General features: G+C 33.9%; 1 protein-coding gene across 2 annotated transcripts in view; it reads right to left on the bottom strand.

The window, feature by feature from the left end:
- Positions 1-1,852: 1,852 nt before the first annotated feature.
- Positions 1,853-18,834, bottom strand: part of LOC147068548 (nucleolar MIF4G domain-containing protein 1) — a 29,194-nt gene continuing 12,212 nt past the window's right edge. Inside the window, exons 4-15 of one of the 2 annotated variants that reach the window (XM_085953374.1) lie at positions 18,612-18,716; positions 15,834-16,409; positions 14,688-15,034; positions 13,244-13,337; positions 11,672-11,884; positions 10,792-10,913; positions 8,671-8,867; positions 6,923-7,098; positions 6,051-6,244; positions 5,799-5,963; positions 5,578-5,709; positions 1,853-2,177 (exon numbers count right to left, since the gene is read on the bottom strand). In XM_085953374.1, the coding sequence (XP_085809500.1) occupies positions 1,884-2,177; positions 5,578-5,709; positions 5,799-5,963; positions 6,051-6,244; positions 6,923-7,098; positions 8,671-8,867; positions 10,792-10,913; positions 11,672-11,884; positions 13,244-13,337; positions 14,688-15,034; positions 15,834-16,409; positions 18,612-18,716 (2,615 nt within the window). In that variant the 3' untranslated portion in view covers positions 1,853-1,883. The remainder of the gene's footprint in view (positions 2,178-5,577; positions 5,710-5,798; positions 5,964-6,050; positions 6,245-6,922; positions 7,099-8,670; positions 8,868-10,791; positions 10,914-11,671; positions 11,885-13,243; positions 13,338-14,687; positions 15,035-15,833; positions 16,410-18,611; positions 18,717-18,834) is intronic. The other variant, XM_085953375.1, reaches the window with a different exon arrangement.

Genomic DNA, 18,834 nt, shown 5'->3' on the forward strand with positions numbered 1-18,834 from the left:
TATTTATCATATTTAAATGCACATATATTGTATTAAAATTTAAATGTCAGTGGTAGCAATCGGTGATTGCCAGCTGTTCTGCTAGGCCTAGTAGCCTGAAATGGTGTCAAGACGATATTGTGAAGGCCAGACTCTAGAATAGATTTCGCATATGACTCCAAATTTGTATTGGCAGTGACGACATGCAAATTGCAAAACTGACAAATCAGCGAAATGTCAAACTGTCTGACGTGAATGAAAATTCATCACGAAAGGAAAACTATGGCGCCGTCTATACATACTTTACAATTATATTAAAATCCAACACCATGTCATTAGGACGCCAAGCCGTCTGCAAGACCTAGCGAGAGCCAGCTGGCCCAGCTAGTTTATGCATAAATTGTCTTTAATAAAAATAACTTCAGACCGCACATTACCAATAGCGGTTATTAAACTATTTTTCATGATAACAATATTCTGGAACTATTATGCCTTTCTGGGAGTCAAATCTCTTTGCTTGGCTGCAATTTTATAGAGCTGTATGCATTGCTTCATGCTCCGACTAAGGGGTGGACATGGGAAAAGGAGATGCATTGCTACGGTCTTTTTTCAGGGGTATTCGTGCTTTCAAGGATCACCGTTAATATGTCTGCAGCCATAATACTATTAATGGTTAGGCTATAATATAGCTATTGTGAATGTGCGAGATAATAATTATTATTGCTCTTTTCGATAAACAAAAATTAAACAAATGGCTAATAACCAATCCTCTTGAATAGAATGATACAATAACTCTATCATCATCATCAATTGCCTAACCCAAGGCGGGTTCTAGCCTCTTTCAAGAACTTTGGGAGTTAGTTATAATAACTTCACCAGTAAAAATTTATATGGTCTGTGTTAGGGAGCAAAATTGTAAATTACATGTAAATGCTCGTCATATTAGGTCAAAATAATTACACTAAGTCTGGCCGCACATACAAACTCAACTCGACTGCAACACATTAAATTTGTAGATGTTATTTTGTTGTCATTCGCAAAATATATTATGTTCGTACAGTGTCAGTTTTGGTGGAAAAAAAAATCTGCTTGTCATATATATTATATAAAATTTTATTTGACAAGGGGCGCAGATAGAATAGCAAAATGTTTTATCAGCTCATGACGTGTCCATGCTGCTTTTTCATTCGGTTTGGCAAGCCATGACACATCACTGTCCTGTCTGTGTGTGTGGGAGACAGTCACGTTTGTTTTAGTTTATATCCCAGTCGAAATGATTTTCTATGTGCGACCGGGTTTATTACTCACTACTCGCACTAATACTGGTAGTGTCAACATGCGGAGTTAGTAATAAGTATTAATATTCGGCCCGTTTACTCGTGCCGGTGTTAGTGCAAGTAACAAGCCCTGAAGTGGAGATAATATGTACATAGTGTTAATGTACAGTAACATAAAAAAAATTGACACTCATACATGTGCTACAACCGCTATCATGGCAGACAGTTTATTGCAATATGTTTCTAATAAAAGTTTAAAAATATAAATCTTTCATTTTATATTATCCAGGTATTTTTTATCATATCTGCAATGGTTACCGAGCTGAACGGTAGGAATAAATTTACACAACAGATTTTTAATTTGAATTTATTTACATGGTGATTATGTTGACACTTTTTTATTCATTGTGCACCTCATGCTCAATTTAACAAAAAAAAAACAACTCGAAATTCAAAATCAGTCACTGTTTTACTTACTGGAAATAATATCCATAAATAATCATTTTGGGGGATTACTTATGGATAAAAGATAAAACATTAATTGTAAAAATAAACTCGTCAAGTGAGGAAAAAATGTGATGAAATAAAACAAAAACTAATTGGTAAATTGTATATTTAAAAAACATTCTAAAACTGCAGTTTAGAATCAGATTGTAAAGATTTTTCAACCAAAGATGCACGTTCTTTCAGTAAAATTGTTTGCTCGTTGTTTAGTAAATTTTCTTTCTTCTCCGAGTGTTTGATTAGAAAATGGTTGATAAACAGTTTTAACCCTTCTCTGAAGAGGTGAAGTTTTGGCGAAACCGCAACTCTTTGGAACACTTCCAAACAAGTCTGCACGTTTTTGTGAAGTAAGATTGCCAGCAATATCTGCCTCATTAATCGTAGAGTTGGCTTATTCAAATCAGAAAATTGGACCACCTATAAATAAAAAAATAAACCATAATAATAATAATGAATTCATAACAGATTGGCTCCAGGATCAAACATATTTTTCTGCCAAAGACAAATTCTAGAAAATGATACGCTGAATTTGTATTTACATAATATATGTACTGTAGTACAGGGTTAGCGAACCTTTATATGTACGCATAACAAAATTTCCCAAATATTATTCTTCGACTCTCTGAGGTGACAAGCAGTTTTTCATGTGGAAAAAATTCTATTAAAAAAGTTTAAAAATTATAATTGAGTTTTTGAGATTATATATTTCACCGTGTTTCTAGCCCGAAGGCATATCTTGTATTATTTGAATAATTTTTTCCTCTTTTTCAAAATTTTTAAGATATTGTGGGAGCATTTTACCATGTTCTTTCATATATTCTCAATAATTGAAAGGTTTTCCATTTTTAGTGATTATGTTCGAGGCAAAATATCAAGCTGTTATGTTTGAATGACTGCCGATAAATTTCATTAGGTTTGTTGATTGAATATTTTTATTTTGCACAATCAATAATTTTTTTTTGTTCATCCTTGACATGAGTGATTTATGGTTTATCTCATAATACTGTTTTACTGACGAAGTTCTGCATACAACTATCCCAGAATACAAAATATCATAGTGGGCATATATTACTTAATTATGAGAATCTGTTACGTATAATAAATATTGTATATAATTTGTATTGTATACTAGCTGAAGTACCCGGCTTCGCACAGGGTCGCTTCGTGGTTATATTTATCTTAGATATTTGAAAAATAATAATAGGTAATTATTTTTTTAATATTAAAATATCTTTGTAATACAATATGGCAATATGAAAATAATTCTAATAGGAGTAAAGGTCAAACATAAGAACACTAAATTAAAATCGAATCCAAAATATGAAAACGTTATTAATGTTATTAATATGTAGTAAAAAAAAAATCAAAATTGGATGGAACAAACAAACAACAAACTTTGTATTTTATATAATAATAATTTAGACACCTTCGCAGGTGTGCGCACAACAACTGACAAAAGTTTCATCGCAATCGGATGAATGGTATAGGAACGCATACGAATAGTAGAAGAAGATGATTTTCTAAATCAGAAATCTTCGTGGGCACGCGCATGACAACTCACCAAAGTTTCATTGCATTCGGATTAATGGTATAGGAACGCATACGAATAGAAGAAGAAGAAGATGGTTGTACTAATTCAAAAACCTTCGCGGGCAAGGGCACAACACTTGATCAAAATGTCATTGCAATCGGATGAATGGTATAGGAACGCATACGAATAGAAGTAGAAGATGATTTTCTAATTCAGAAATCTTCGTGGGCATGCGCACGACAACTCACCAAAGTTTCATTGAAATCGGATGAATGGTGTAGGTAGGCATTCGAATAGAAGAAGAAGATGATGGTTGTACTAATTCAGAAACCTTTGCAGGCGTGCGCACGACAACTCACCAAAGTTCCGGATGGATCCAAAAAAACGGATGAATGGTATAGGAACGCATACGAATAGAAGAAGAAGAAGAAGGCAGTTGTACTAATTCAAAAACCTTTGCGGGCTTGCGCACAACAACTGGTCAAAATTTAATCGCAATTAGATGAATGGTATAAGAACGCATACGAATAGAAGAAAAAGAAGAAAATGGTTGTATCAATTCAGAAACCTTTGCGGGCGTGAACACAACACTTAGTCAAATTTTCATTGCAATCGGATGAATGGTATAGGAACGCATACGAATAGAAGAAGAAGAAGATGGTTGTACTAATTCAGAACTCTTTGCGGGCGTACTCACAACAACTGGTCAAAATTTCATCGCAATCGGATGAATGATATAAGAACGCATACAAATAGAAGAAGATAGAATAGAAGAAAAAGAAAATAGTTGTAACAATTCAGAAACCTTTGCGGCGTGAGCACAACACTTGATCAAAATTTCATTGCAATCGGATGAATGGTATAGGAACGCATACGAATAGAAGATAGAATAGAAGAAGAAGATGGTTGTACTAATTCAGAAACCTTCGCGGGTGTTGACACAATTACTGACGAAAATTTTATTGCAATCGGATGAATGGAATAGAAACGCATACGAATAGAAGAAGAAGAAGATAATTGTACTAATTCAAAAACCATTGCGGGTGTTACCACAACAACTGACGAAGGTTTCATCGCAATCGGATGAATGGTATAGGGACCATACGAATAAAAGAAGATAGAATGAAGAAGAAGAAAAAGAAGAAGATGGTTGTACTAATTCAGAAACCTTCGCGGGTGTTGGCACAATTACTGACGAAAATTTTATTGCAATCGGATGAATGGAATAGGAACGCATACGAATAGAAGAATATAGAATAGAAGAAGAAGAAGAAGATGGTTGTACTAATTCAAAAACCATTGAGGGTGTTACCACAACAACTGACGAAGGTTTCATTGCAATCGGATGAATGGTATAGGGACCATACGAATAAAAGAAGATAGAATGAAGAAGAAGAAGAAGATGATGATTTTTCTAATTTAGAAACCTTTATGGGTGTACATACAACCACTTACCAAAATTTCATTGCAATCGGATGAATGGTATAGGAACCATACGAATAAAAGAAAATATAATGAAGAAGAAGAAGAAGATGATGATTTTTCTAATTCAGAAACCTTCATGGGTGTGCATGCAACCACTTACCAAAATTTCATTGCAATCGGATGAATGGTATTGGAACGCACACGGGACAGACACACAGACAGACAGACATTCATTTTTATATATTAGTATAGCCTATACTCTTCCCGCAAGTGCAAGCAATAAGTTTACAAAGTTTTATTGCAATCGGATGAACGGTATGGCTGCGCATTAAATACGAACAAACAAACACACAAATATTAATTTTTATATATTAGATTAGATAATTGTAACAAATAGTGCAAATTGATTTATTCTCTCTACAACGCGATAAATAGACAATCTTATGAAATTACTGTTCCAATAGTTCTAGTTAAAGTGTGTATGAAAACCATTGGCACCACACCCTTTGGAGAACCCTCCCCTTTTATTAATAGTTAGTTCATTATACCATAGATCAGATTTTACTATGGTCAACTACTTATCAGTAGGTTGTGTATTTACTGTGTTTGGATCCAGAGCATGGACTCAATAAGTTGAGCAAATGGCTAATAACCAGTCCTCATAAAGTCAATTAAGATATCTATTCTGTCTAGGTTATACATATTGGAAATGGTGATTCAATTTTACATTACATCTAAGAGTCAATATTCCCAAGGTGAGTGAGATGACATATTGACGATACCTAATTTAGTAACAATTATTAAGTATTTTTTACTGTAAATAATTAATGTATTGGCTCAAGATAATTTTTTACGACTCACCTTTAAAACCGAAATCGGTAATCCCTTTTCTACGAATAAGTGTGTCAAAAATTGAGCTAGGCTGGCAATTTGAAATGCAGATATAGTATCAAGTTCTTTCAGTTTATCCCAAATGGCGTATTGTATAAACATCTAAAACAAAAAGATTGATATTGTTAAGTAACTCAACTTCAAGTGTATGCATGTGTAATAATTGTAATTTTTTTTCCATGATTATTTACCTGAAATTTTCGATCATAATCGCAAAACTTCTGGGCTAAGATGGAATAATATGGATTGTAAGTCTTCTCTTGTAGGCAGCATGATAGGAGAACGTGGATTATTTCTCTCTCTTGCTGATTTTTCAGACCTAGAAGCAGTAATTTTTCAAATGCGTCGATGTAATCCTGAAAAAAAAAAGAACCAAACAATATGTCATTTGCTATTTAATATGGATATTCATATTATTCTTCGATAGGATTATCAAATTTTACCTCAGCTGACATAATAACACAGAAGATGTTTCGCCGCAAATCTGTGTTGATTCGTTGCTTTTTCGCTAACTCGAGCAGATTGGTATGGGCTACATCATTAGCACTATTACTTCCACTTGCTTCAGCAATCTTTTCTGGTTTAACGTTCCCTTCCCAAGCTGATCCAACTACCCACCATCTTCCCCGTTCATCAGCTGCAACAATAATTTGTACGGTTATTACTGAATCTCTAAATATCTCTCTCTCCCGTAGAATTTGTGTTGAATAATTTTATACAATAACTTTGAAGGGTCATTTATAATTCTGATGAGAGATTGTCCAGATTAAAATAATTTCTATTGAAATTTGATACTCAGTTGTAGTGTGTATTAGGAAATAACCCCAAGAAAGGAACCCAGGTCAGCAGCTTAGCAGGATGGCAAAAGTCCCAATCCCACTTGGTCAAAAGCTTTTTCTGATATTTTCTAATACATAGCTAAATTTCAGAGGTGTTTCTAAGTTATGTATTAATCGATTGGAGACAGACAGAAAAAGAGAAAAAAGTGAACAGCCAGATTAAATTTTGTAGTAAATTTAACAAAGAGTTTAAAATAAAACTGCTACAACTTTTATAATTAGTATATGATTAATTTAACTATGTTTATCAAAACTTGTGTAGATATTGAAACACTTCATCTTTTTAAATATGTAGGCAAATTTGTAAGGTTATAAGAAATATCTAAAAGTAAAAAATTAAACATTTTTACTAAGGACAAGCGGTGTCAAATTGACGCTGATTGTCCTGAATCACTTAGTCAACAGCGGCATCATATTAGCGCCGATTGTGTCTAATTGGTTAAAAGGAAAGTTAGGACAAAATAATTATAACATACCATTTAATAAGTCATCTAAATTAATGTTCAACTGGACAACGTAATTTCCTTTGCGTATTATTCCCTTAAGGGCTTTTTTCATTTCTTCGGAATAAGATGGGTCATAATTAGGTATTTTGGTCATGTTGTTATTTTTAATTGCCATCATTACGTCAAGCAAAAACTTTACACGAGACCTAAACAGAAAACAATTAGGTGAGAAAAATATTAATGTATAAGGCGAAAAGATACTGCTCTCGGTCCTGAGCGGAGCGTGTGCATCTCCACAGAATGTAAGTTATATTACTAATCGACGAAAAAACGGAGAACGAATGCTTCCCATTCGGTTTTTGTTCTGGATCACACGCATTTAAAAAAATATGCAAATTGTTGCCAGAAGCAGGCTCATAGGTCCTGACACTTTGGGTGACTATTATTTGTAATCAACTATTTTGATCTGTGGTATTCAGATAAAACTACATAAGCATATTTTTAGCAAAAATGAACTATCAAAACGTTGAAAGCATTTTTTCTGATCCATCTTAAATTTTTAATTGTCAAAAGTCGTACAATATATCCATTGTCCTGTTGAGTATTTGGATATGGAGAGGTATATCAAGTCTTCTCCTACGAGGATCTGTTGTTCTCTCCAATTCTGTTGAAGAGCTTTACAAAACTCTTCTATCTTCCTTACTGCAAAGACACATTTCAGTTTCTCGACGTTCTCAATGATGTCTGTCTACAAGTTGCAGCCCTACTAGGTCGCTTAGGGCATGAACAGACAGAGAGCGGTCAGGTGTTCTGCGTTCTTTGTAGTGTGTGGACCGGCGCTGTCTGACTGCCTGCTGTGTGCACAGTTTTGATGAAGTCCATACACTACAAAGAACGCTGAACTCTGAATGCAGAACGTCTGACCGCTCTCTGTCTGATCAAGCCCTTATATTTTTAGTCTTTTAAGTGTAAGGCGTTTTATGTACCCATATAATATGTATTCAATTAAAATATATATATGTATATTATAGTATTTTACTCAGTAAAGACAGAAATCGTCACTCAATATTTTTACATTATAAGAATTTAATAGGGGTTGTTTGAATTGATAACTCAAGATAATCAAAGAGGTTTTTCTAAATAATGATTCATATTAAATGATAAGATCACTATTAAATAATAGGCAGGTCATTTGGTTGAATGATACAGCATCCATAAAACTCTAAGGCTAAGCCACATAGGTAGGTGCTTCGTTAGTGCTGAGCTAGGTGCTATGCTTGTCTACTAAAAACACTACTGCCACGTTGCACGCTACGTGCTTAGGTACAAATTTATTTGACATTTGGGAGCGCTCAAGTCAATAACGATATGTCACTCTCAAAACTAACCAGAAAGCTACTTATCACAGAGAATTTAAGTTTAAAATTTCGATAAAGTCTCAAATTCGAACTTGTTGGGTGCATAATGTCAATTCATCCCATGCGTCATTATTCATAACCTCAAAATATACGTTGTTTGACGTTTGTCATACTGAAGAAACATCCGCCATCTTGGAAAATCACTAGGTGACACAATAAAAATAACCAACACGTTTGTTCGCCAGGAGACTCACGAGGTGACAAATAATCACGTAGCGAGGCGCGAAGCGTGGCCATTGCGATAGTATAGTGTGCGTCAGTTCGCTAGGGTATGTCACCTAGCACGTAGCTACCAAGCAAGGCACCTGCCTATGTGGCCTTAGCCTAACAAAACAATCTGCGAGACAGATATTCACATACCCATCTGATGAACTGTCATTGAACTCGACAGCTTTCTCCTGAGTCGTATGAATAAACTCTTTAAGAGCAGCAGGGTCTTCTTTTCTAAGTACGGCTCCCACATTTCGCAAAGCCACTAAAATGCATTCAATGTTTTTTTCAGACATCTTGTCGACTAGTTTTCCAAGTATTTCGTACAATAATGATCCTTGAAATATCTAAAACAAAAGTTTTGCATTAGTTTTGATTGATTGATTTTCAAATAACTCTCACTTAGATCTAACTGCTGATACTTATTTTATAAAGTACATACCTACAATTATTAATCTTAATATTCGGTGAAGCAAGGTAAATTTGTTTGAACAGAGAATTTTCTTTGGGCCCTATGCATAGTTGTACTTATGTACATAAGTGGGCTTACACGCCATCCATTACATGAAATGAGAATACGTCTAAATAACATTCAATAATAACTTCCATTGAAAGGAATACAAGTCCATGTATTTTTTTATAATCACTGAATAATTGTGATCTTTGGTATAAATAGATGTAAGAATGTATTTTTCAATCAGTTGAGAATGTCCTTTTTTGTGGAATTAGCATTATGTCGGTTACAAATGTGACCGCATCCTTGAGCGGTATACATGATGACTATATGCCTGCATACTGGCTCTGCTACACATGTCTAGTTAAACCTGCGCATCCATGTACAGAAATTCAAACATTTTCATTATCGCTTGTGCAGTTAAAATACTTGTGCAAGCATACCGCTCAAGTATGCAGTAATGTTTGTATATTGTGTTTTATTTTAATACAATTTTTTTAGTACATAATACAACAACTATTTGTAAGGTAATAATTATGGAGGATCTTGAGCCACAGTGTGTAAGAGATATTTGGCGAAAATTAGTTATTTCTCAGATTGTTTATGTTATTTTTAATGTCCTAAAAGTGCGTCAACAAAAAGTTATTCTGCGACTATATTTATCTATAGTGAAATAATTACTAGATAAAAAGAACTTTTAAAATTTTCTGTTGAATCATAATTATAAATTTGACAATTCTATGTATTAATAATTTAGGACAAATAAGGCATTTGTCAACAAATCATTTTTTTTCTATTTTGCAACAAACAAACAAAAAATATAGAATACTGAAATGTCATTTTGATTTCCATAGTAACACACGTATATATTAATAATTTAGTTGCTAGGACCACCCCCTTAGCAAGCAATAATAGTGGATTGGAATACGGATTTCTTCCGAAATAACTTTGCATACAAAACAGAATTAACTGAAAATGAATTCAATTCTACTTAAAGATGGCTTTTTAAAAGTATTAAAAGAATGCATTGGCATCGTGTTCTGATATATTCTAAAAGTTTCAAATGTCTAGCTAGTCGGGAAGTTAGTTAAATTGCAAGATTTGTACTGGATAAACAACCATCGGACAAACAAGAATACGAGCTAAGAAAAACGTGGTAAAATATGACAAAACCAATATTTAAAAAAATTAAATTGCTCTCCTGTAAAGCCAGGTACTCATTAGCGAGCCCTAACTGTGACCATTGCAGATACTGTAACCAACTCTAGATGTGGACGCGACGTCAATGATTTTCATGTACACCAATGGTGAGCCGCCGTATCCGCAGTGTTCGTCCTGAGCCGAATCATGTCAGAGTAATTTTTCTCTTTTGGGTCCCATGCCTCTTATAATTTTTGTAAACATCAATTAAAAGTAGGCATTTCTCCTCATCCCAGTTCCAGTTAGCAGCCATGTTCACGTAAAAAGATGTACAACAACACTATCGAAGTATTTTCACAGTTCGCGGCGAATAACGGGCATCACATTCAACATCCACGAGCGACTGCGAGCCTCCCTTTGATTCGCGGCAAAAACCGACAAACAATCAATCGCTGAGAGCACGCTTCGAGCTGCTCGCGGCAGGCTCACAAGCTATTTTATTTGGCGTTCATACTGGTTTCTGTATCTGCAATGGTCACAGATACGGCTCGCTGATGAGTACCCCGCTTAATCGTCTGGAAATTGCCCCTTTGCCCTAGTAATCTCGATACATACATAGTTTGCTGTTAGTTACAAATATTAAATAGATTTAAAGGAGTCATCTAAAATCAATTCACCTTGAAATTATAGAATTGAGATATACTCAATATTAAATTGTCAAATTCTTTATTTTCTAATCTTTGTTCTACAGCAAGCATCTCATCGAATTTTTTCACGGCAGTCTGGAGAAAATGTGCACCTATAACAAAACAAATGGAAGAATTTAATATTGTACATTATATAACACATGTAATTATTAAGTAGACAGACTAATAATTAGGATAATGTATTAATTTATGTATGGGGATCCAATTTTGATTTTCATATTGAAGTTGATAATATCTAAGTCTGAAATCATACAAGTCAGTGGCAGTTCGGTTAGTAGAATACAAAAATAATCAACATTTTGTTTTATTGGATTTAAATAATGCACCGAGCTTATTGATTTTTATTTTTTTTTCCGTTTTTAAACAATTATATGACAATGGGTTATTTGATGGATCATCAACTTTATTTATGGTTGTAAATTTGCAGGAGTCAGTGCAAATAAATATTCCTACTCAAGTATGCTTGATACTGCTTGTAATAAACTGCTGTGCATTTTACTATCTCTCGTTGCCAGGAAAAGTGAGGGAATTTACATGAATAACTTTGTACGAATATTACATATTTTTTAGAGAACTCTAGAGAAATAAATATTGGAGGAACCGGCACCTGTAGGTTCTGCTTATAACTATACACCGTATGTATTGATGGAGACATTGACTGTTATGTATTTGGTATTGCATTTTATTTTTGGGCCGTTTTCAGATATGACAGCTCGGACATTGGATTTTATTGTCATCCTGTCATCCCTATAAATATCAAGAAATGACAACCCAAAAACAAAACATAATAACAGTGTTTATCTAATACTACAACTGGGTTATTTAAAAATGTCTTCTTGGTGCAGTTTACCGATTTCAGATCCGACGTTGGCATGCAAAACGGCAATAAGCATGGCGTGTTCTATGGCCATGCGATCGGCAGTGGGGGTGGACTGAACAATAGATGACATCCATTGAGAACAGAATGCGTTGTTCACTGCATGTCGACTGTTTGACGAATACAGTTTCTCAAGTTGCGCACTTGTCCAATGCATGTTGCCCTGCGCCACTTTGTTCAATAGACCTAAAAAAAGTCATAATATATAATGTTTGCGTCAATTATATCAATTCTACCTTTCATAGCCTGATCCCACTCTATTGTGGGCAAATAAAAATGACTAATTTCTATGAAATTTTTGTTGAAACAAACCCATACGAAGCAATATCTTATTACAAGTATTAAACCAGAGTTTGACTGGTGCAACATTGCTATTTATAGCAATTATATTGCATAACAGGTGTTGTGTGCAATAAGTTCAAGTGGAACTTTTGTGGTCTTCGGATCCAATCATGGTCTACAACTTCAAGATCAGTGATCCCTAATCATTTCACAATCACCCACCTACTTTTCCCATGGCTGAAGTTAAACACCCGCTCATACAGTCCACTTCCACCTTTCATAAATATTGCAACCGCATAATAAATAATGATGAATGCAAGTGCTACTAGAATGTAATTAATTTAGAAAGTGTATTCCACCTATTATTCATGTACAATCATTCTTGTGCCGTCAAAATATGTACATTGTAATAATGTGGTGTGAAATCTAGAATAACTGAAAAATATTTTTGTAGTTTATCGAGAAAATGACTGATTTTAATTAAATGCCAGTAAATAATTTTGGAAGGTAAGTATTGATATGTATGGGTTTATGTTAGAGGGTTTATTTACACTTATAATTAAAATCAGGGAAATTAAATATTACGTGTAAGTATTTAGTTTTTTTCATACGAGATATAAGGCATAGAATAGACATTGATAGAAGTAACCAAACCTAGGTGAAAGTTTGCTTAATAACGTTTGTCGATATTTAGACACTTTGTTACTATTACTGACAGAACACTCTTTTATTCGTTTATACTTTATATTATTATCAAAACTAGGCTGGTAGGTACGTGCACTTTGGCGCGAAAAAGGAAACGAATTAAAACTCAAGACACGCCTGTACCTACCTACCATCTTTCAGCCAAGCAGAGACAAATAACGGTACTTTTTTCCACTTCTTTGTTTCGCTGTGCATCTCGGTCTGGCATTCCTCTATCGTCTCATTTAAAGTTATACAATCTATTATGGAGAAGTTCTCTTCTTCCTAACTCTGTCGATTTCAGCATTATTGATGGGGGAATTAGGTATTTATTGTGATATTTGATATCAGTATTAATTACTGAACAATTAATAATAAAATTGAGATGCTGAGGATTGATCTCTGTATGTTTATTAATGTCTTTATTGTTTGAAGGAACAAGTTAAGTCAAACCATTCATATTGTCCATGGGATCTCTCAATGTTGGGAATAAAATGTTAAAACAAATCAATTCTACTCGCATAAACCTCAGTATATCAAATAAACAGTAAATTGCTAAATCAATACTGAATGTTATACCTTTTATCTGCCTTTTCAGCTGTATTATTTCTTTAGTATCCTCAGTGTTTGCCTGGTTTCTAAGATGCGGTGGGACATATTTTTCAGCTTGGGTCTAAGGAAAAATGCACTTATTATTTATAGTCAACTTAATACATACACCATACAATATAAGTACATAGCGGTATTTGAAATAGGGTAATATATATTTTCGTACAATTCAATAGACAGTTCAAACAAATTGTTTAGACCGTTTAAAAAGATGAAATTATCATCGGAAATCGATGGTTTCACAAATTATTGATAACTGTCAAATGGTAGATTTTCAGTATGGAAAGTAATAGTTCTCACTTTTCAATATATTATTGAAACACTCAAAAATGAATAGGTGTATTGACGGAAAATATATTTGCTCTTCTTTGCGGTTAAATTAATTAAAATAATATTTTACCATGAGTTAACTTAATAGTATTAATTGTACATACATTTGTTATATTCAGATATAATAGTATATACGAGGGTTGTCCGTAAAATAAGATCTCCAAGGCGCTGGAATCGTCAGGAACGCTTTAACGCAAGATCCGGCAACACTGGTGTGTAGCTTGGTTCCCCGCCTAAAAATCTCCACCACTCTGAGCTGTCTACGACGCTTAGTCTTGGTTTGGTAGCCGAGAGTTCTATGACACGGGTATACGAAAAATGCTACACCGCATGCAAAAATGCATCGATCGCAACGGGGATTATGTAGAAAGTCCAGGTTTTCCAACAATGTATAATTCATTGCAAATAAACATGTTTTTCTTTGTGAAAAAAAATTGGAGACCATATTTACGGACCATCCTCGTAAGTCTATGAACAAACTCATTCAAAAAGAAATGATCAATTTTATGAAATGTTATAATATAATTATTACATAAATAGAGCATAAATGGTAAAATGGTATTTTGTGTCTTCAAAAATATATTAACTATCCACATTCTATTTTATTGGTACGGAGCTATTAAAACGACAATTTCTACAGTAATATCATTCTTTATTTGACAGGTCTGAAACATGATTTCTTGTGCAATGACGTCGTGACTACTGTCCGACAAGAAGATCTAGGCGATAACCGGAAGTCACTGTAGTCAAAGTGTGATTAACTAAATAGGAGGGGCTTGTTGTTCAGTTTAAACACGTGGACAACTCGTCAATAACCGGAAGTCGTTGTAGTCGAAGTGCGGTTAAAAGTAGGAGGGGCATATTAGTTCACAGTTTTAACAAATTGACAAGAAGATCTTGTTCCACAGTAGTTGTCAAAACTAAGTTTACTTATATTTTTAAAATGTAATACGTTACTTTTGTTTATTATTATTTAGTTTATGTGAAAACTGTTTTCTAAATATTTTTTGTTGATGTGAATTTTGACTGATGCGATTAATTCCTACCTATTGAAATAAGCAAGAATAAACATGGATATACTTACAGTCACGACATTTCCATCTTTGTCACGTTTACGGCCATATATATCTTCCCATGAGCCCTCACTGTCATCATTTTTATTTTCCTCTCCTTCCTCTGACAACATTTCACTATCGACCACGTTATCAGATGAGTCATCGGAATCCAACTCGTTTTCGGGATTTTTCATTTTGCCAGCTTTAGTTTTAATTTTAGAAGATGTTTTTGATTCAGGAATGTCTTTGACTTTCTTGCCAACCACAGCGTGTTTTGCTGTCGTTGAATCATTCTTTGTTTTTCCTTTTTTAGTCGGTGGATCGGAATGTACATCATTGTCCAATTTACGTTTTACTACGCCTGAATTGGTTTTATCTAAAATTTAAAAAAAATGTTATTTTAATCTAACTATGAATTTGAATAAATAATTATGAAACAAATGGTATGATATTGTTCATCAGAAAACAGTAAGTAAGAATATTTAATAATAAGGTTCTTTAACTTTTGCAATTATAAATTATTCGTTCTTTCCACTCAATTTTTATTTAAAATTTTAGTTCCAGACAGAACATGTATATGGATCTCCACTAGTAGAAGTATTGTAACAAACTTTTGTCAGTCTCTATCTCTTTTTGCTTATTACCTATTTAGGGAGTGGGAAGAGAGAGACAGAGGGAGTACATCACAAACATCCTACCTTGGGAATCAAATATGCACATTGAATGAAAGAACAATGTGTAAATAATTTCCAGTCAATGGGAATTGAACCCAGACCGACAGATCACCAGCAAGCCATGCTAATCTCTGCACCATGGGGCTGCATGTTAAGTTTCTCATTAATCAAGTTTATCTATACCTTGACGAGAGATGATAATTTGAAGTTACACAAATCTTGTTAATACATATTTTCATGCTTTGTTAAAATGACGCTTTTAGGAGACCTAAATAAATTAAGTAGAATTAAACATATTATTGAAACTCAAAATAATCAATTATTAAAGAAAGAATAAAAAAAATATATTTCAAAGACACCTAAATATTAAAAATTCTTTCAACAATTGAACTGTTCAGATAACAAGGAGAATATGTTAGATGTTTGCGTAACTGTTTAATTTCTGAGAAGCCCAATTGAAGAATAAACAAAAAATTAAAATGGTAAGCTTGTCCAATATACCTGTCTTATTATTTTCACTCTTTACAGAGCTAGAAACTGCATCTTTTAAACCTGGTTTAGTTTCATTATCGGAATCACTCAAATTTTCAAGATACTTGTCTAATATGGGACACCTGACCAGTTCAGGTTCAGAGTGATCCGTGACGTCGTTACCGTACGAGTTAATAACTTTTCCATTGACAATGATTTGCTTGTTAGTGGAATTATGAGAATGAGAATGACAATGAGATTCCTCGTCGGAAGAGTTAGCGCAATCGGAATTATCGCATTCTTCTTCATCGCAGTTCATCGAGTGTGTGGCGTGCATCGAATCTTCATCGGAAAGCATCTCGTCATCCGAAAGCATTTCGTCGCTTCCGCCCGAAAACATTTCATCTTCTTCAGAAAGGCTTTCGCGTTCATCTGAATTGTGGCAAGAACTGATCGACGAATGTACCGATTCACTGGTTTTATTGATATTGTCTTTGTCCGACGCCATCTCATCATTGCGAACCGGATCAGAATCGTTTTCACTATCTTCCATAATTGGCGTAAGATTACCTGGCCTAAATATACCATCAGGAAATGATGACATCCCTACAAATGAATGTCAATGTTGAATACAAATGGTATAGATATAAAAATTGGCACTACAACAATAGATGACAACAAATAACTATGAGAAATTTGACGACTACTATTATTAACACATACATACAACTATAGGAGACATGTTAGTACGGTAGCAATGGATTTTTACAAAAAGATGCAGCTTTCTAAACTCTTAAGAGTGAACAATAATAATATAGATTTATTTCACATAGGCGCGTCACCACTCTGCTAGGCAGGAAGCGTAGTGGTAGGGATGCGCCTTCGTGAGATAAAATAATAATATATATGTACATAGACATAATTTATGCAAAATAACAAAGAGAAAACAGTAAAACCCCAACAATTCACATGTCGTAATTCAAATTTTTCATGTTCATATTTCAAATCAATAAATTTTGTTTTTGGAATTAATATTAGTGCTTTCAATTTGAATTAATGTGGTTTTACTGTATTCGCTACATGACATTGGATATTTCAATTGCTGTAATTATCTTTGAGGAAAGCAACAAAGTAAATTCCATGAAATAATACTGGATTTTGAATATTTGTTTTTTTTTTGCATTTGATATAATGTTTTATAAATTGGAAACATTTCCACTTTACCGTAAGTTAGTCAATCAGCAAATGAAATTTACAATGAAAATCTAAGATGACTGCGACTACTAGGTTAATATTTTTATATTAATATCTTTTAGCGGGTTTAATGTTTAAAAGATACGACCACCATTTGAGGTTACTATTTGCAAACACGGCTTGTTCCAATATTGTTGAAAAATGAACCTAGAATGACATTTTGTAAAGGAAAATACATTTTAAAGGAATTTTTAGACAGCAACCTCAAACTCAGCTTTACATACAAAATACCAAATCAAAATAATGCAAAACTTTCAAATGTGGCTTATTCCCATTGATATACTACTAGATGAGCAGTTCCCATACAAGTGTCATTTTAAAAATGTACCACAAAAGATATTACGAGTATCGTCTTATAATATTTCCTTATAGGTATAATGCGTTAAGACCGATAACATGGATTCCCGAATTTCAACCGTATTGCCCTGGCTGTAAAACTAAATTTGCGTTCTTGGAATAGTGATCCTAAGGGTGGCTGCAACGTAAAGCAGACAGAGCAAGTTGGCATGCGCTGACTATTAGTTAGAGTAAGATGCAAGTGAGATTGGGCTTACTCAGTAAGTTTTAACAAAGGCCGAGTCGCTGAAAATCGTGTGTCATTTTAAGAAGCATATGATTCATCCAGTAGTATATCAATGCTTATTCCACAATCATTTAGTTTCAAATACAAAGCTCGTTTTATGTTAGCCAATAGAAGTTCAGCTTCTGGGTCATGTGACCAACATTTTAGTGGTATGGCATTTGGTTGCATACTTGCATAGGCAGATTAATCCAAATTGTTAAGAAGATACATCAGTGAAACGGCAAATAATTTTCAACTATAGGCGCAATGAAATTTTGGACTCTTTGGGTATTCGGAGAGAGAACGTTGAGCTAGGAACATGTCAATTTGTTTCGTGATGGCGACGGGGGTATTAATTCTTAAATCATGTACAGATGACTAAAAACGTTACCCATTTACTTGAAAAAGAAAACATGTCAATGAACTAATAGAACAATAAACAACATTAAATGGCCGCATGTTGGATTTATATGACAAATTATATTTCGTTTGGCATGTGTCATTTGCACCCGCGACCCGCAATCCGTGCATCACCTAGCCACGATCTTTTTAGACCGTGCCTCAACTGAGGTATAACCTTAAGTTGCAAAAATGACTCAATCCAATTTTCACTTGCATACCTGGCTTGTCAAATGTAAATAGATTCTTTATTAATATTGAAATGAATAAGTTTCCCTTTGTTTTCTATTTTAAATACACTACACTACGAATTAACTAAAAAATCATACAAACAAGTCTCTTTTTGCCACCACACCAAATATGTTTTTGGGAACGGGCTAATCGTCAGAACATAGCACAAGAACACTACAAATAAAAAAAAGCTGTTAAGTTAAAATACTGATTTTAGATACCACGTGTTACTACTATGCCAAATTCTATTGGTCATTGCAGAAGGATTGGAATGTCAAAGTGGGACTGCATGCTTATTCTAGCTAACTGCCATCATAATCGGGTCGAGTATGGAATTGGATAAACATAAACAATTGGCGAACCTTTATAGATCATTTCCAACTCTTCTTCAGACATGCCATCCTCATTTTCATCGTCAGATAGTTCTTCATCGTTCATCGACTCATCGCCGAGACCAAAATCTGACTCTGAAAATAACATGATGTAATTAAAAATTCATATTATATTGCGCATTAAAATGTAGAGACAATTTACAACTAAACACGCGTCATTTTGAACTAAATATCCTGTCGGTGATGCAACGAA

Source organism: Rhyacophila brunnea, unplaced genomic scaffold (assembly GCF_057557595.1).
Source record: "Rhyacophila brunnea isolate RB1 unplaced genomic scaffold, BYU_Rbru_1.0 scaffold_3, whole genome shotgun sequence".
Taxonomy (NCBI): domain Eukaryota; kingdom Metazoa; phylum Arthropoda; class Insecta; order Trichoptera; family Rhyacophilidae; genus Rhyacophila; species Rhyacophila brunnea.